We start from the raw sequence: 19432 nt of genomic DNA, 5'->3' as shown, positions 1-19432 counted from the left end.
CTCCTCGTCTTCCTCTTCCTCGCCCCGGGGGGGTGCTGGGGGTGCTTGGGGGGTGCTGGAGGTCGTGGCCCCGGCTCAGCTGCAGCCCCTTGCTGGGTGTGGGGGTGTTGGGGAGGGTTGTGTTTTTTTTGGGGGGGGGGGATATTGGGGGCGCCCCCCCCCTTCGGGGGTGGCGGGGGAGGGGAGCGCGGGCGCCTGGAAGTTGGGAGAGGAGCTGGGGGGGGGGGGGTAAAAGTTGTGGTTGGCGGCGCGGCCCCGCGGCTGGGGAGCGCGGGCGGGCGGGACAGGGGAGGGGGGGAGGCGGGCGCGCACAGAGGGGCGCCGGGCAGGAGGGGCGAGCCCGGCCACAAAAGAGACTGCGGGGTGCGAGGGGGGTCTGGGCTGGGAGGGGTCCGGGCGGCGAACCCCCTTTTTTCACCCCTCCAAACCCCTCCTGCTGTCCGGCGGTACGGGCGGGCGCAGGCAGGCGGGCCGCTGCCCGTGTGGGATCCGGTGCGGGCGGGCTCAGGAGGGGCGGAGCCGGGAGCCGAAAGCGCTTCGGGCGGGCGTAACTGCGAACTTTTGTTTGGCGTCCGCCGCCACTTCGCTTCCGCCGCCGGGACGGAGGCGCCGGCCGGGCTGGGCCGGGCTGGGGCCGGGGGGGCAGAGCAGAGCAGAGCCGTCGGGCCGCCCGGCTTTCCCCGCTCAGGGCTTAACGAAACCCCCGGAGCCAGCAGGACCGAGCCGCGGGGCATGCGGGGCCGCCGAGCCGGGCTGTGAGCCGCCCAGCCCAGCCCCGCGCCGCTCAGCGCCGGGGGGTCCCGCCGGAGCCATGGATCCCGGGCAGCCCCCAGCGCAGCAGCCTCAGCAGCAGCAGCCGCCGGCGGCAGCGCAGCCCCCGGCCTCGCAGCAGGCTCCCCCGCAGCCCCCCGGAGCCGTGGTGGTGGCGGCGGCGGGGGGGACCCCGGGCGGCGGGGCTCAGCCCCCCGGGGGGGGTCCGCCGCCGGCGGGCCACCAGATCGTCCATGTGCGGGGCGACTCGGAGACCGACCTGGAGGCGCTCTTCAACGCCGTCATGAACCCCAAGGGGGCCAACGTGCCGCACACGCTGCCCATGCGGCTGAGGAAGCTGCCCGACTCCTTCTTCAAGCCGCCCGAGCCCAAAGCCCACTCCCGGCAGGTGAGGGGGGGGGGGCCGGGGGGCTGGGGGGGTGGTCCCGGTGCTGCCCACCCCGGGGTGCGGGGAAGGGGCTGGTGCGGGACCCCGGGGTGCTGGCTGCCTTCCTCCCTCCCCCCATTCTTCCTCCTCCTCGTCTTTAGGGGGGGTCCCCAAACTTGTCCCGGCCCTGCAGTGCTCGGTCCCGTCTGTGGGAGGCCGTGCCAAACTTTTTTTTCCGCTCCCCCCCCCCCCGTCCGTCTCTCCCAAACAATATGGATGGAGCGGCGCTTCCACCATTTCGCCGCCTGGGCAGGCTGAGGGCTGAGCCCTCCCTCCCCCGGTGCGAGCAGGGCCGGGGCCGGGGGCACGGCGCCGCCCCAAATGGGGGGGGGGGGGGGACCGGGACACGGCCCGTGCCCACCGCCAGGGGGTCACCGAGGGCCGGGCTCGGCGGCCCAGCTGGGGAATAAATGGGGTTTCGGGAAATCAAGGGGGTTTTGGGAAATAATTGGGGTTTCTGGTCGCCTCTTGGCCCCCGGGGGGGGGGGGGGCAGCAGGAGGGAGGCTGCCCTTCCATGGGGTCAGCCGGCCCCTCCGTGATCCTGCCCAGTTCTGGGGCTGGGGGTTTTACGGCTCGCCTTGGGGTTGATTCATTTTTCCAAAGACTCGAAAATCAGCCCGGCCTTTCTGTTGGGAGGCCGAAAAGAAAATAGGGAGAGGGGTGGGGCTGAGTTGTCTCTGTAGTTTGTTCTCTTGCTCCCGAGTTGCAGGCTGACATCGCCGGGCCGCGGGACGGGAGCGGAAAGTTGCTGCGCCGAGCGCTCTCCCCCTTGTGCGAGCGCCGTGGCGGTGTGCTGGTGCACGGACGTGAGCTGGCCCACGCTCAGCGGCTGCTGTGCCGTGTTCGCTGCGGGAACTGCAGCTAAATGGCCTTCAAAACGCAGTGAACTTGTGGGACGGGACGTTCACCCAGCTTCTTGTGTTTGTAAGCTCGGTGTTGTCCCGCCGGGGTACGTTACCCCACGTCTGTAACACCCGCTCCTCAGCTGGGCCGTTGTCCCTCATCTCTGTCAGCATTTCCATAAACATAAACCTGAAATTCAGCTGCAACCAGAGAATCATTTACTTCATTGTTGGCCGTCTTATATTAAAAGACGGCTTTCATTTTCCCTTTTTCGTTCAGTTGTGCCATAGCGATATAGTTGAACGGGAGAGGGCTTCACGTTTCTGTAGCTCCCAACAACTAAAGCACCCCAAATTCAGTTGAATTGCAACTTTTGTGTTGTGTTTATACCCCAAAGTAAAGTAGTTCGGTTGCAGTGCACCGTGTGAAGCTTGGAGCGTGCTCACGCACAGCTGGAGCAGAAAGCCTCCCTGAGTTGTAAATGGGGCCTCGTGTATGGTGCAATCCTTTGCGTAGGGAGGTGTGGCAAGGGCCGAGCCGTGCATCTTATTGTAGGTGGCCATGTTGTTCTGGTGTATCTGCAGAACTAATTAATCAGTCAACGTATAGAAAAGCTACCGTTTTAACCCAGTTTTCAGAGCTGCCTTTTCTCTTTAGTAGTGGATGCGAGTTTACTACTGGCAGAGGAGCCGTGGGCACCTCAGGCTGGCAGCTCGCGGGAATGGCTTTGTGAGTCACTTCTGACTGACCGGTTACACCGTGCGCGGAAGCTTGCTTTAGATAAAGCTCAGGCAGGCTCTTTGTAAGCTCCCGATACCCTTAAAGTGCAGTTTGTGCAAGGGTTAGGAAATTCTCTATTCAGTCCCGTGTAGCTTTTTGTTGTTGAGCTCAGGAGTCTTCCTCTCGGAGCTGGCTGCAGTCAGTGGGCCTGTCTGTGTTGCTCTTCTCCTTGTGCAATCCTTTAAAGCCGTGTGGAGGGTGTGTGAGGGATGTCCTTGCACCCTGCACCCCCGTTTCAACAGGAGAGTGTGAAACTAACTCCCCCGGCAGGACGGGGGTGCGATGGGGATGGGTGGGTGCAGTCCAGCAGTGAACCACGCAGCTTGCTGTGTGTGGTCTGCTGCCTGCAGACGTGGTTTCTTCTTAAGCCCACACCAAGGATTAAGAACTTCAGTTTTCAAAATAAAACTAAAAAGAGTTATTTATAGTTAATACTGACTTTTACAAGGACTTACGCCAATTAACCAACCCAGTTCAAGACTATTGAACAGCAACAACTGCAAAATGAGCAGAGCACGGGAAATGACTAACTTTGGAGTTTCTTCTGAAAGATTCACTTAATGTGAAATGTCTTCTAATAGATGTATTTCTGCTAAAGTACAAAAATCTGACGGGAAATACCTTCATTCCTGACAGGCCAGCACTGATGCAGGGACAGCAGGAGCCCTGACCCCTCAGCATGTCCGAGCTCATTCCTCACCAGCATCGCTGCAGCTGGGTGCTGTTTCTCCGGGGACACTTACACCCTCGGGAGTAGTGACTGGACCCGGAGCTCCATCTTCTCAACATCTCCGCCAGTCTTCCTTTGAGATCCCTGATGATGTACCTTTGCCACCAGGTTGGGAGATGGCAAAGACACCATCTGGACAGAGATACTTTCTTAAGTAAGTAAAACTTGTTTTCGTTTATCTGTATCTTCTTTTTGTGCGGTCTCTGAATTTTAGTAAAGTTCATTGTGTTTAAAGTACATATTTTAAAAACACTCCTTATGTGTAGTAGGAGAGGGGATCCTGCCACTGAGGAATTTCTCCCACATCAACACTACTGTTTCTGAAAATTGTATGTTGTTCTGTGAATATTTATCCTATCTAAATCTCAGCTGAAGAATGTCATCCATTATATTGTATACTAAAAATCAGTGAAAAGCATGTTGTGATTTTTAAACAACATGACCTTTGGGTCTGCTGGATCTTGCCAGAGTTCTCATTCAGGTCAAAATACACTTTACCTTATTTTCATGATACAGATTAACTTTAGACTATTATAGTGAGGCTATACCAGGACCTCTTGGTTTGTCAATAAGTACAATTGTGTAAGTAAAGAGTCAAAACATTGCTGCCTACTCTATTCATGAGGAAGTTAATTTATGTGTTTGATTGCAGTACTGTAACTCTTAACTCATTTGCGTTCCCTGCAGTGAAAGGGAAATTGCAGAATTTCTAACAGAATCACAGAATTTCTAGGTTGGAAGAGACCTCAAGATCATCGAGTCCAATCTCTGACCTAACACTAACAGTCCCCACTAAACCATATCCCTAAGCTCTACATCTAAACGTCTTTTAAAGACTTCCAGGGATGGTGACTCCACCACCTCCCTGGGCAGCCTGTTCCAATGTCTAACAACCCTTTCGGTAAAGAAGTTCTTCCTATCATCTAACCCAAAACTCCCCTGGCGCAACTTAAGCCCATTCCCCCTCGTTCTGTCACCAGGCATGTGGGAGAACAGGCCAACCCCCACCTCGCTACAGCCTCCTTTAAGGTATCTGTAGAGAGCAATAAGGTCGCCCCTGAGCCTCCTTTTCTCCAGGAAGATTGTTTCTTAACATTGTTTCTTGTTCCTGTGGCTTTTTCACACAGTGAAATTAGTATCACCTTTTCTGTAACTGAGGAGAGGTTACATATGCCAGCCATCTGACAGCTAGTCCATCAGGGAGCATTTTCTTTTTTGCCGTTTCTGAAACAGCAGGAGCTTGTCCTTCTTTCTGCAAGCGTGCCCACCATGACGCATAATTGGCCCTCAAATATTTTGACTATATTTTGAACTTTTTATTTAACTGAAAGGCTCTAAATAACCCATTGTGTGTCATTTTCAGGGCTGGGAGAGGGGAGGGGCAGCACAGTGTGTTATTTATGTAAAACTTGTTTCTGCCAAGTAAAACATCTGTATTCCTACCTTTCTTGCTAAAAACCAACATTGTCATTAATACCTCCATTTGATTGAAGTATTTGAGCTTATAGCTTTTAAAACTAATTTATGTTGTCTGCAGTAAGAATGGATATCACAGAACTTGTTAAAACTTTCTTGTTCCCATAGTGGTGGTGCTTTCATACAGAGAAATTAGTGTCAGTTTTTAAAACCAAAAATAGATTACAGCAATTGTCTGAAATTAGTCGAGCATAAATGTTACTGTTGAAAGCCATCATTTTGTGTTAGGAAAACAAAAATGAGCATTACGTAAAGATGTCGAAGATGTGGTATTTTCTTTGGTGCAGTTTAACAAATCAGCATATTCTAGAATGTGTGAACTTCAGTGGGCACGAGTAGAATTTCTTGGAACAATGTGAGTTTATGCCATTTGAGATTGGTAGCTCATTAGGCCTTGAGGAAAGCACAGATAGAGTTTTGAAACGAAAAGCAAACTTTCTTGTTTAGACTGTGTTAGTGAAAGCTCTTAAAGAACAACTTATGAAACCTGAAAAACAGATACTTGCTTTTTAAGTTTTACTCTTACAAATGTTTTTGTTAATGTAGTGTTTTTTTGCAGAAAGTAGACCAACTTAAGAGATACAAAGTGTCTTTACACAAAAAGTTGATTTTTAAATTATGCTTATTCAGGTGAAATCAGAGTGAAAGTTTTGATCCTGGAAAGCTTTTGTGCAGGTTCATTATTACCACAAAAAAAAAAAATCTTTTCCTTTTTTTTTCTACAAGTTTCTTGTCCTTTCTTGGTGTTCTGGTATCCATTTCAAAGGGTCAGGTTTCAGCAAGAACAATAAAGAGCCTGAGACTGGAAAGTACACACAAGTCTGGCAAACTCATCTGCATGTGCAAGATCGTTTGTTCTCAAGCAGACATCCAAAGTAAATGATTGAAAGAGCTGCTAGCTGTGAAGGATGTGTCTTGAAGGGGAAAGGAGTGGAAACAAACCAGGTTGTTAGGAATAAAAATAAAGGCTGTACTTTCTGAACCTCTCTCTGCTGGGTCACATGCTGACCTTGGGAGATTTTAAACAGCTTAATGGGCTGTTTTCTTTTGGCTTTCCTTGGGTGATGCAGTGGTATGGAGAGGCTAATGAGGACAGTTCTGAAGGCTCAGTTCACACTTTCGAAGTACATTTCTGGTTCTTAAAAGATTGTTTAATATTGTCTACAGGTGAGATCCCCCCAACTTCACTGGAGTTCATGAAGATTTGTAAGAAAAAAAAAAAACACTCAGTGTTTTCAAGTACTAGCAAAATGTTTTCTTTGTATGCTTAAGAAATTCAAAGAATTTCTGAGAATTAATTTTAAGTAGCAAGTTTGTATTTCAGAAGCTTTTCTCATTGTTGAGTGATAAGTTCAATTTCATACGTGCAAACTTGTTAAAATCATGTCTTGTCTAGTTATACCTTACGTTTTTGCTCAGAGCATGAGGACTGAGATTCCTGATGCTAAATAAATTTAATGTGGTTCCTTCTATACTGATTTTTGGTCTCTCTTCCAAGTATTCAGCTTTTTTGTTGGATTGGCTGCATTGCTCTTTGTTTCCATTTGTTCCGTAACCACTCCATGAACGGTCTGGTAATCAGGCTCTAGAAAGATCTTTGCAGAATAGGTAACAGTATTAGATTTTTTCCAGATGTCAGTAAGCCTTATGGTTATAGTTATCATAATACGCTACATTGTAAACTGAATAATTTAAAAGTGAGTTTCATACTTAATACTGTAAGGATTTTAGTCGCTTCCACTAACCAAAAGGTAAAGCACCACAAGTATAGTGGTTTGTGCAAAGAGATAAATTAAAAAACAGTAAGTATAGGGGGGAAAATACCTGTCTGGCCTAATAAATGCATGTGTTTATGTGTATATAGGCCAGATACATGCCACGCACCTATCAGTGCCTACTGAAAGAGGGTGAGAGTGGAAGTGTAGAGTGATACAGAATTATTCTGGTAAATCAGTCTGTCATCTAGATAAACAGTCCCCTTTATGCATGAATGGCCAACGTATGATTTCCACTCATTAGCGTTCATCTTGCTGTTATGAGAAGGACTCTCGAGTGTAATTTTCTGTTAATGAAAATGCAGATGGTTTTGGCCGGTGAGTTCAAACACACTTGCTATCCAGCTGGTAAAACTAATTCTATTTTTTACTGAAACTGCTACTTAAATAGAACTTATTAGTTGAGACTTGCCTGGTTTCTAAGTGGTCATAGCTGAGTCATCCCGGCATTGTTGTGCGGTAGGCTTTAGCCCATTCTTAAGCATGCAGTCAAAGAGACTTGCTTGGTTTCTGTGGCGATGTCAACTGCATTGCTTTTTAACCACTTCCTGTTAGCCAGCTGCTGGTTGACATTTCAGTGAACTATGGAGAAAGATAGTGGATCACTCTCTAGGCAAAAGAAAATATGCCGCAGGAGGAGCAGGCGGCAGTTCCCCAAAGCAGAACTGTGTACGGGCTCCGTTCGATTTTTGGAATTCCTCCTGTGCCATTTTAACTCAGCCTTACGCTTTTAATCCTTTCAGAGGTCGTGCAATACTTCACATTTTGTCGTGTGGGGAAAAGTTAGCTGATTGTCCAGCAAACAAGTCTTGTAATTACTTTTCCTACAGGAAGTAGTTCTTGCAAGCAGTTTATCAACAACTTCCTATTTTTTCTGTGAAGTGTTGAATGACTTCCTGAAGGAGGCCAAGGTGGTTTTCATTAGTATCTGTGGGCGTGTTTGAGGTGTTTACCCATCTGGCAGAAACCTTAAAAATAGATCGTTGTTACACATTTCTTTCTTACTCCACACAGAGCCATGACCGTACGGAGTGAAGCTGAATGGTTTTAAGATACCGAACGGTTTTAAGATAACAGGGAGCTATGGTTCATTTCTTTAACTCGTGGGACTCTGTGTGTACAAGAATATTATGTCATACATGACAAATAACCAGCAATGCTGTTTTAAATTTCTTTCACATCTCTATTTTTGCCCCTGTCTGGAACCAACTGCTTCAGCAATATCATCTGCTCCCTTCATTCTCCTCTCCTCCCCACCCTTCTAACCTTCTAGGGCAGAAAATGTTTGTTGGAAAAATTGCTGCCACAGTTGTATATTTTTGTTGAATACCTAAATTTTCTGGGGAATTGTGTATTTAGAATCATTAGTTATGGGAGCTCCTCTGTTTGTGGTTCTATAGTTTAGGCTAGTTTGGCATTGAAAGAGATGTACTGTTGGAAACCAAACCTGCAACCACTGCTTTTGGCAGGCTTGACTACTTTTTCATACTTACACTAAAAAGAAATGGAAGTTTTTTCTGTGTGCTAAATTCTATTTGTAATATGTCAAACTCATTTCATCTTTATATTGGTGATTTCTGACTTTATGAAAGTATTCATGAGATCGTTGATCTAAAAAATTCCATGAGATTTGTGCAGCGGAAAATGGGCACTGTCAGTTTCAGAACGTAGCTAGAGAAGAGAAATACTAACTCAAATGCTTTTGAAGTAGAACACACTGTGGTATGTTTTTTGGCAATTTAAGACTTTGGGTCTTGGAAGACCAAGTACTAGAGCGTATATCTTTCCATCTGCCTCTTACTTGAAGAAACCTGAAATTTGTTTTGTGAAAAAAACTATTTTGAACGTACACTTGTACTAAAGATTTCCATATCTTTAAAAGGGAGGAAGAAGAAGAAGAAGCAGAAGGGCAAGCCTGTGTTATTTGTGTTAGTACTGAGCCTGAGCTGGAAGGAGGATGAAAGCACACCTCCAGTTCTCTCAATTCAGAGAACGTGCAGCCAGCTCACTGGGTGGGCATCGGTGAAAGAAATGGCACAGGGTGCTTTTCCTGTGTTTGATTTTGTTTTGCCTAAGAAAAATTGCAGAGGTACTGATAATATCTTTGCATTCAATATACTGCCATACAAGATAATTTTATAAGACTCTTCCAAAAACAGTTTTATTAAGCTGATGTGATTTTTTGGTAAACAAAATATATACCCTGTGGTTTTCATTAACATATTTTCCTTTTATTTATAAGTGTGTTTATATTAATTATTCTCAGAAAAAATAGAACTGGGGACAAATACAGAATCTGTAGTTAGTTTTAAGATAATTAAATTCTTTGAGGATGTTTTTTTTTAATTGGCTGTTGATCTGTACCTTTCTTCCTCCCACAGGTTTTGCCTCTCAATATATCTCTTAAAAATAATCTTTGTGCTTTATAGTGTCTGATTCAGTGCCTACTGGAACTTTTCCATGAATTCTGAAAAGCATTGGATCAAACCTCCACTGAGAGCTGCTAGTGCTGTAGGGGAGCATGGGCCAACTGTAGAAGATGATGAATATGGTTCTTACAAATCTAAATTGGATCCGAATACACACACACTGGAGAGAGAGAAAGCAGTGGCATACTTATGAAATTAAGATTGTGTTAACACAATTTTCATTAAGGCAGAAAAAAGGGGTTGTTTCAAGTATCAAACATAAAAACTAAACCTTTCAATTTCCGTTATGGAGTTGGTCAGAATTAGTACTTATTTATCTATTGAGAATACTTTTGGTTTATATACTTGGAATGTATAATACTGTTTTATAGCCATGCGTACGTATCTCCTACATTTAATTTGAAATGAGTTTATGTTACTGGGGTCTGAAAACTGTAATGTGGTGACTGCTACAATTGTGACTAAATTCTTTACTATGTCTTTTATAATGAGAAATCTTAGAGTCTCTCTCTGATCAGTAATAAGAAGCATCTGATATAGGGTTAATCAGGATTCTATATAAAGTATGCTTCTGCTATTCCACACAAGATTTTGTCAGGTTGTATTTGTTTAAAAGTAGTAGCATCAAGCTCCATGGGAGCAATTACGCCACTATGGAATCACTTCTGTTTGCTCAGGTCTTGACCTTTTCTAAAGACAAACAAGAATTTGATATAAATCAAGATGAGTATCTTCTGGACTCTCTTATCCTTTACCCTTTCTTCTGAGTGTTGAAGATGACAAAGAATTATAGAAGGTTTTCTTTAGTAGTCTTTTGGTTTGTAGCATAGTGTAACCTGTAACTCATCAACCACAATATGGAAATTCCCACTCAGTAGAGAGCAGTAAAATAAAATGATATTAATTTAAAAGCTCTGATAAATCCAAGACAGACACTACCCTACTAGTTTTTACAAACATTATTTCTAATGGGTAAATGCAATTTAACTCTGAGTAGTACGTGGCAAAAATCCGACCTTTTAATAAGATTAATCTCTTGCTTTGTTATCTCTCCTCCTCTGCAAATGAAGAAAATCAGTAGGTTGAAAATTTCATATGCAAGGCCTCCACTTCCATCTGCACTTGTGGCACAACAACTGCATGTTTTTAAAAGCTAGCACAGAGCAAGCAGAGTGGGTTTTTCACACAGTTTGCCCATCTTTACAGTAGACTTTCAGAGAAAGGAACTTTTTATTTACTGGACATGCTGAAATGTTTACCTGCGGGACCTGAACTGGGTCACGTGTAAAATGAAAGCAAGAGTACTTGTCCCTAGTTTGCTCCCAAATAAACATTTTCATATATCAGACATCAGCAATTACTGGGTGATTTCCTGGAGATCAAGGTGTTTTACTCAGGGTTAAAATACAAGAGTAACTGTTTAAAAACTGCTCTGGTATTAATTGCAAACAGTTTCGGTCAGACTCTTGATTAAGACTATCCTCCCACTGCCAGCCAACCAAAGGAAAAAAGAAATGAGGTAAATGGCTATAGAGAGATGTCAGCCAAATCAGAGATGTTTCTCCTCTTTTTATATGTGGCCAGACCACTGCATATGTTTATCTTCACAGCTGGGAACAAATTCAGATGATGTAATTCGATTTGGTTTAACCTTTTGAAACTGATAGCAGCTCAGTTCTATTAATTTTGTTTCCTAATGTTTTTGTAAATTGCAGTGTATTTGTATTTGTTTGTACAGTCCAAACACACATACGCGGTAAAACTCATTAATGGTATATCTCAGATTTCACTATTTTATATAAAAGTTGTTCCCTCTTTTTTTTTTTTCTTTCCTTCCAAAAAAGCTGTGTGTGATTATGTAACCCCCCTAATATTTAAATGACTCAATTTCTTCAGTAATTCCTAGAGAAATTTTCCCTTGGTTGAATGCGGGAAATTTACGTGAATCTTCTATGAGTAGCAGCAGTCCTCTGGCGGGTGTCCCTAGGACGTGACCAAGATCACAGCATCACAAAATGGTGGGAAGGGACCTTGGGGTCCATTTGGTCCCAGCCATGCTCAAGCAGGGATACCCAGAGCAGACTGCCCAGGACCATGTCCAGGTGGCTTTTGAAGGTCTCCGAAAAATGGCAGGGAGACTCCACCACTTTTCAAAGGCCTCCCAACTAAAAGATAGCATCGAGTTGTGGAAGAAAGACAGGACTGTCTGCAGGGGAAGCTTGACGTTTGAGGAGTTCACATAATGTGAAACCTTCTTGGGAGGAGGCTGTGCTGGAATGTTAGCAGATAAATGCCGTGTAATGGCAGGACATAGTCTCACAACCAGCTTGCTAAACTTCATTTTTGTGTAAGGGGATATTTGGAAATTTACCAGATAAAATATATTTCAGTGTGTTTAAATAGGAATCTAGAGCATGGGGACATTTGTCTTTTTTATGAAAACTCTACTTCATACATATGTATATATACAGACATACATGTATATATTATATATGTGTGTATATACATGTTTGTTTGCTAATTAACACTGGAGTTTTGTTTGGAGAACAGGAGTTTTTGGAAGGCATAACCAGACTGTGCCCCTGTTTCACAGCCTCCTGAAGTGCTTCCTGGAGTTTCTTTTCTAGGATTCGCTCAGCTGGTGTTTAATCTGGTTTTAACAAAGTTACTTCAGGCGGTGTTTCAGGCAAGTATAGCTAGGTTTTCTAAATTGCTGGTTAAGTCAAACTAATAATATAAAGCTGCCTTGTAAAGCAGGACCTTTACCAGTGTGCTGCGTGTCAGTCATGGCAGTTGCTAAGGAAACAAAGCTGTCCTGAAAACAGTCGTGGACTTTGCTTTAATTTCACTAATGAGACTTTGCTGTGTCATAGTGAAAGACCAGATCCCTTTTGTTGAGACTCTGGCATGCGGTTTGTTAACTTAGATTGGTGTTAGCAGTAAGTTTAGTTATTGATTATTACACTGAGGTTGGGAAGCCAGTTGTGTTGTTTTTTTCTTTCTCCTGCTGAACTGTTTTATAGGGAAGTCAAGTAAAGGTCATTTACTATTGCTAGTTTATCTCCAAAGGGTTCTGATTTATGGAGAGCTTTGTTGGTAGTCTGTCTGCGCTGCATGAGTTTATTCAAATAGTTATTGCTTTAAGGATGTCTTTCCCTTTCTAATTACCTGTTGTAACTGAAATGTTAAGTAAACTTTTTGTGTTTTCCGGATATGTTGTAAAATTAGCCATCTGTGACGTAGTAGTACGTTATCTGAAAGCAAACAAGCACGGGTTGTATATGCAAAATGGAATTCTTTGGGTAAAGGAAAGAAGCACAACTCACTAAGTGGCCTTTAATTCCAGGTATACTTTCTCATAGGACCTCAAAAAATTCTTCCTTGTTTCATGATCCTTTTCAAAACCTTGATTGGCAAATCCTCTACAACTACTTTTCTTTCAAAATATACATGGTCTCTTTAGAATGGTAAGAGAGAATAAAGTTTCTTTCCACATTTACTGTGTTGATGGTATAGTTGGAGGACTTTAAATACCTGGTACTCACAATTCAGCGGTGTTCTTTAATACTTCATTATTGAAAAAATCTTTATCAGACTGAACAGCTTTACATTAAGTATAGGAAATGAGGTACAGTTACAAAAGTGTAATCTGAAATATAAAAGGTCGTTAGAAAGAAAAGGTAAAATTAAAGAATCACTGTCCCAATAAAAGTTTTCTTAGCATGAGGGCTACTAATAAGGCTAATTATTAGTGGAAATCTTACTGTTTGTAACAAAATGTAACAGGACTGAGTGGTACAGCACAGATTGCATGTGTTTCCCTTGTTTACAAGGGACGGTGCATGGACTTTTTGTTCTCTAGCCTGAGTTTAAAAATGTTTTTGTAATAAAGACATGCAGTGATAGCTGTGTATCAAACATGAATCTTCACGTCCTAGCTGGTAGTCTAAGAAGCACCTTCTATGCCTGACTTTATAGGCCGTTTCTGTATATATAACAAAAACATGTTTCTGGAAATGAAGAAATAGTGTGTGTTAATTGGAGCCTAGCTGTCCCTTGATGTCTCTGCTTGCCGTTAGGTCAGGATAAATTATGCCTGTTTAACAGCAAAAAGTTTTAAACTCTCCCAGTCTTAGTGAGAGCATCCGATGGCACATTCCCTGGCTGCAGTGCTTTGTAGGAATGAGCCTGACTAAGCTAAAACCGCTTGCGTTCTGGTTTGTGAATGGGTAGGTTTTGAGAGCTTTTTCGTAGGCTGCTGTTGACATAATCACATTACCATCAGTGTTGATCCATGTTTCACTTTCCTACTTCTGTCCCTAAATACACAAGTACTTAATTTCCATCTTTATGGGATACTTACACTCTTCTAGCCAGTCAGTTTAACATTTGGACTGAAACAAGCGTTCCCTTTCTTTCATAGCTGGTCTTTCAGGTTTTTCCTTACAGGAATCATAGTCTGAAGCTGTTCTAAAGCACAACTATGATATTGGGACCAAGTGATTACTAGATAATGGAGGATAGGAACTTCCAGATTTGTAGTGTTAAGAGAACTGTTACAATCTGTATGCTTGTGAGTTTTTGTTTTTGCCATTTTTTTTTTCACCATAATGACTAATAACTGAAAAAAATCTATTGGTATTTCACAATATCCTGATAATTTAGTCACTGGCTAGGCATAAGGAAGAAAAACGGGAAACAAACCTTAGCATAACCATTTAGTTAAAAATTAACATTTTAAGTATCCTTATTAACAAGGTCAAAGGAAGTTTTAATTATATTCTTCAAAAATTATTTTGCAACTCAAATCTGTGCCCGTTTTTTATTCACAGTTAGGTGGGTCCTAACACGATCAGCTTTGTGTTATAGACATTTGTGGAGGAATTTGGACCATTCATTGTTTTCTTGATGAGTTAAATGTCTGTTGTGCATGGCAGTGTCTCCAGGAAAAATGATTCTTAATTCAATTTAGAAGCTGTGGTGCCCATTGTCCAACTTCTGGTTTTAAGGTTGCGTCGGAATGGGGGTGGGCAGGAGGGGAGCTTTTTTCTTCTGGCGCAGCTATTTGTGTGGCTTTTGCTCAGGGCTACAATTTGAGTCCTGTTTATGCTATGATGGTGAGCAACTCGGAGGTTGCGTGTGAACTGTAATTGATTCCTCCACTCCACAGTCCTCTCGCAGGAGGAGCGCAGCCCCTGCCCTCTGCCAAGTTTTGCCCTCTCAGAATGTCTTCAGATGCTTGCTCTGTGAAACTGAAGGGAAAGGATTTAAAATGCTTTCTAAACCAAGGTAATAGCTTACTTACCCAGTTGTTGAGAGAGTTGCAGTAAAGTGAAGATTGCTGGCTTTTGGAATGGATAAATTTAATGTAAATAAGCTTATGTGAAGAAATCTTTATTCCCCACAGGAAGACATTAAGCACTTTTTTTGTGCTCACAGAACAAGTTCGTTTGTGTGGAATTTATTTGAAATACAGGAGATTCTGGTGCTTGTTGCCCTGCCAGGATCTGCATATTTTTTTTTTCCTTTAACTTTGTAAAACTGTTTATATGAGAGAGATTTGCAAGCTTATGAGTTTGCTTTTACGTGATGCCTTTAATTCTGAAGTATCTGGAATAACTATCGTATACTTATCTCTGCAGGTAAAGGTATTTGATCTGTATTGCCCTTACCCGCAGCTGTGGTATAAAGTCATGAGAGCTTAGACTAGTAGCCGTTCAGTTACTTGCCCGCTGTTGATTAAAATATCCCCGTCCCATCTACCGTATGTAGTAGGTATGTGTGTACTTTGTCTTGATTTAGTCCAACTGCAAGATGCGCGTTGTGTAAAAGAAACAGATGCACGTGTTACTTTGTTGTACAGGATGTGGTTCGGTTCTTGACTTCCAACTAAAATCTTTGTCTATTTTTCAAGCTGCAGAAAAATAAATAAGATGTGAATTCTTGGAAGCAGTTACTTTATCAAACTGATGAGTCAAAAAAAAATTATGAAAAGAAGATACACAGGCTGCAGTGCTATAGCGACTGGCTCTGTCCCATTGTTCTGCTTCATAAAGCAATCTTCGTTTTCACTTTGATAGCACCAGTTGCTTTTCATTGAGGTTAGTATATAACTTGCATCATGGGCAATATTTCTGTTAAAGGAAAAATACATTTTTTCCAAGCTATTAGACTAGTTAGGCCGTGTTCCTGCCCAGTATTTCAGAGAACCTATTAGCTGTTACCTCTCTGGTGGATCCTACAGATCCAATATTTGGCTTTTGGCAGACACAGAAGGGCTGACCTGCGGAATCAGACACTAATTTTTTAGCGTTGTTTCATATAGGTAGCTTTTGTGTAATACATCTAAGGTATAAATATAATGATTATGTGAAGGAAATAAATCAGATGTTGTATGGTTGATGTGGAGATAAGAAATGAGAATACTAGCAGTAGGGAGGCAGTTAGAAGTAGCCATGCTGTTCTCCCAAAGTCTTTATCTACTGTTTTTGATTAGAAGTTCAGTTTTTAAAACCTAGCAACTACTGAGCCCTGCCAGCTTTGCTCTCATAAGATGGTTTATTAGCAGCATCTCTGTAAACGTATCCATGATGACTAAGAAACCTATCCATGACGGACTAAGAACAACTCGGGTATATGTGATACTCTTTCTGAGTACTCTCTGGTTTACAACTGCTTTCATTCCAGGAGTATCCTGAGCCAGGTATGGTTTCTGTCTATCTCTGTCCTCCAAGACTTGTGCTGTCTCCCCTTGAGACCATGTAAGCTTTTAGCATCTGCTGTGTGCTTTGGCAAGAAATTTCTCTCTGGCCATCCATCCACTGCATGAAGAAACGCCTTTTTCTGTTTTAAACTTGGCTTCCATCAGCTTCAATCAGCGGTGCCCAGTTCTTATTTTGGAAGTGACAATGAACAGTTGATGCTTGTCCATGCTGCTCAAGATTGATCTTCTCTGCAAATTATCTTTTTTTTTGAAACTCGAGTCCTAATCTGCTGCGTCTTCTGGGGCAGAAGCTTTTTTTTTCCCCCTTCAGTGATCCCTGTAGCCCTTCTGTGAGCCTCTTGCAGTTTTTCTTATTTTTAAGATGTTGTGCAGCACCCATCATTCTGAACCTTCCATCTTAAACAACAACAAAAAAAAAGGTAATCTCATGTTCGTTTTATTCCGTCTGGTGTTTATTGTCCTTTGACTATGTATGTTTTTTTTCAGTTCTTTGCAGTCAGCAGATGAACTTCTATCTCTGGGAGACTTTGTGCTGCTACTGGGCTTCTTTTTCCAGCACAGATCCTAGTGCATAGGCCCCTGTGGAAGTTGACCAGGCCTATCCGTGTTGTAAAAGCTACCGTCTTCTACTTCCTGGTTCTTATTAGTATTAATTGCTCACGTCGTATCAGGACCTATCCTTATTCTGTAGCTGCCTTTTTAACAAAAGAAACAAAAAAAACTTTACTGTTCCTAATCATATCTTCTAGTCATCAGTTTCTGAAACGTTATGCCTGCTATTATTGCTGTGTCTCTAGAAGTTTTCCTAATGAATTTTGAGATACAAACTCTTAACGTTGGTGCATTTGCTTTGAAATGGAAAGGTCTTTACTTCATTCCCATGTGTAGGATCTGCTCCAACAATAGTGTGGTGGTGTGATAAAATGATATGTTGTTAATATAATTAAAAAACAAAAACAAACAAACCAACACCCTGAGAGATTCATTTCCAGAATGAAGTATCTGTCTTTTAGCTGATACTGCACACATACGTGTAGGTTTTTAATTGAATGCATATGTTGTTGGAGAAGTAAGCAATACCAAGGTATTTGGAAGACAGGTAATTTCTTCACATGTGTTGTTCCAGTAATGCTAAAAGAATGTCAGTCTGAACTTTGCTTTGGAATTGACATTTCAAATTCTGCTTTTGAATTCAATTACAAAATAACTGCTGTCAATACTGTGAATTATTTTAGTTTATCGTCACTGGATACGTACTGCACAACACTGAATAAGTGACTACATGTCAAGACAGTTTTCTTACCAAAATAAGAGTACTTGGCACTAATTAAGATTGTCAACCAGTGGTAATTATCTTTTGATAGTTGAGTTTGTTGTTTCCATATGTGGTGATCAGTAATTGTATAATAAGGGGCAATCATCTGGGTCTTCTAAAACACCACCACCAAACAAACAAACAAAACCCTTGTGTGATTCAAGTTCAAGTGAGATGAAAACGTTCTTCTCCGAGCAGTGAAGGTTGATTGAATTGATATAGGAGGTTCAGGATTGTTAGGAATCTTAAGTAGACTGGAAGATGCAAAGAGCTGTGGATGTGCCATATGATCTAGATATGTTTGTGTTTTTTTTCCTTCTCTAAGTTCACAAATGCAAATGTTTGTGTCTTAATTGCTACGTAGCCAATATAGTGTTTAATGAAGGTTGGTCATCTCTCCAACCTTATGCTCAGAGTAGAACGTGGCTAACGCTAGATCAGGCCAGGTGTGACTGTTCAGCCAAGTCTGGAGAACCTCCAAGGGTGGAGATCCCACAGCCCTTCTTCTTCCTGTTAATATGCTCCTTCACAAAAAGGCTCTATACAGCAGAGTAAAGCCTATAGCATAGATTCTGGTGGACAGCTCACACCTAATGACTACTAAAACGGGGTGTAGTTTCTCTTCAAACCAAGCAAATGAAGTGGCATGCTTTTGGGTAGGATTTTCTTATTGTCTCGTATGTAGAGTTCAATTATTTATACAGGGACTTGCCTTCCTGGAGTGCTTGAATGATGTATATTGGTTTTCTAGGTTATTGCTCAGTGTTGTGATTTGCATTTATGCAATTCCTTTAATTTGCTTGGAGCTCTGATAGGTTACTGGGTATGGAGCACAGTAATCCCATTTCAACTAGCACACGAGATGACTTCTTCAGTGATCGGAGCTGCGTGTTAAGTCATAATAGCAGGGAATTGTATTCAAAGTAGAAGAAATTGCTGCTTGCCTATGAAATCATCCTCCGTGTTTGTTCTCCTGGTGTTCTGTAATTATGGGTTTCTGGACTAGATAGAACAGATTAAAATATAAATCCACGGGGGAAGTATGTCCTTTATTTTCAATGTAGTTTGGTTATGTATACATAATTTAAAAAAAAAAAAAAAGTCTTGCAAGTGTAACCTCACAGCTGAATACAAGGATAGATATGGGTTCAGCTACCATTGAGGTGGCCACAATCACACACAGAGATGGCCATTATGTTTGCCATAGTTTGTTGTCTGTTTTGGGAGCTACTTTGTAGTTCTTATTGCTACAGTTGGTCTTAATTTTTCCTGTGAGTCAGTAGTGGTACCAGTCATGCATGGTACGTGAGATGGGAGTAAAACTCATGGGAAGGCAGGGCATGATATGGTTAAATGTGTTCTATGTTCGCATCAAGTTTGAGGAGTGGAAAAAAAAAACAACAAAACAGCTTTGTAGACTTTGAGAAAGTGTTTCTTGAGTTTCAGAGCTGTAGTGCTGGCATAGTTATTTGTGAAGTTACACCATGAGCCACACACAAAGCATTTTTTCTGGTATGGTATTTTTTTTCAACTGATTGGTTCTCTGCCCCAGTTCATGGCGAGGCTGCTTAGAGGAGGTGGTAGAGGTGGGCTGTGCATGAGAATAAACGAAGCCCCTTACAGCAGTGCTGCTGCTGCAGAGATGTGCGTGGAGTCACTCCGTCTGACACAGAAATCCAGTTTTACTTCACAGTGTAGTGACTTGTTTTAACTAATGTGTAGCTGATGGCTTTTAGTAATTTGATCCAATATTCAATATAACATAAACCAACTAGTTCTTAAACTTTTAAAATAATTGTATAGCACTAGTGACTTTTAACAGAATTGTAGTAAATGAGAGTGACAGTTTGTTGGATTTTTGTGTGTTGTACTGTTCCTCCTCTTGTGTCCTGTGCATTGTTTGTAATATCTTAAAACATTAGAATCAGTTTTGGAGCCAATAAAACAGTTCTGTTTTGCTCTTTGGAACATAGTAAACGTGTTTTTGGTGTTTTGAGTAGTGTTTTTTTGTTTTTTTTTTTTTTGAATTACTATCAATACTATATATAACATAACATATTAACACTTCCTATGGAGAGATAGAGGGATGTTATATTACTCTATCTTTGGCAGCTTCAGACTGGCTTTGATGCATTTGTATTGTCTGCAATAAATATATCTG

The 19432-nt window shown here is 42.4% G+C and overlaps 1 protein-coding gene across 8 annotated transcripts in view; it reads left to right on the top strand.

The window, feature by feature from the left end:
* The first annotated feature begins 461 nt into the window (after positions 1–461).
* The window catches only part of YAP1 (Yes1 associated transcriptional regulator), an 88558-nt gene continuing 69587 nt past the window's right edge, over positions 462–19432 (top strand). The window contains exons 1-2 of one of the 8 annotated variants that reach the window (XM_072032748.1): positions 462–1159; positions 3459–3706. In XM_072032748.1, the coding sequence (XP_071888849.1) occupies positions 812–1159; positions 3459–3706 (596 nt within the window). In that variant the 5' untranslated portion in view covers positions 462–811. The remainder of the gene's footprint in view (positions 1160–3458; positions 3707–19432) is intronic. The other 7 variants (XM_027467998.3, XM_027468005.3, XM_027468014.2 and 4 more) reach the window with 7 other exon arrangements.

Source organism: Anas platyrhynchos, chromosome 1 (assembly GCF_047663525.1).
Source record: "Anas platyrhynchos isolate ZD024472 breed Pekin duck chromosome 1, IASCAAS_PekinDuck_T2T, whole genome shotgun sequence".
Taxonomy (NCBI): domain Eukaryota; kingdom Metazoa; phylum Chordata; class Aves; order Anseriformes; family Anatidae; genus Anas; species Anas platyrhynchos.
The sequence above is the reverse complement of the archived record's forward strand: the minus strand, read 5'-3'. Positions and strand labels throughout refer to the sequence as shown.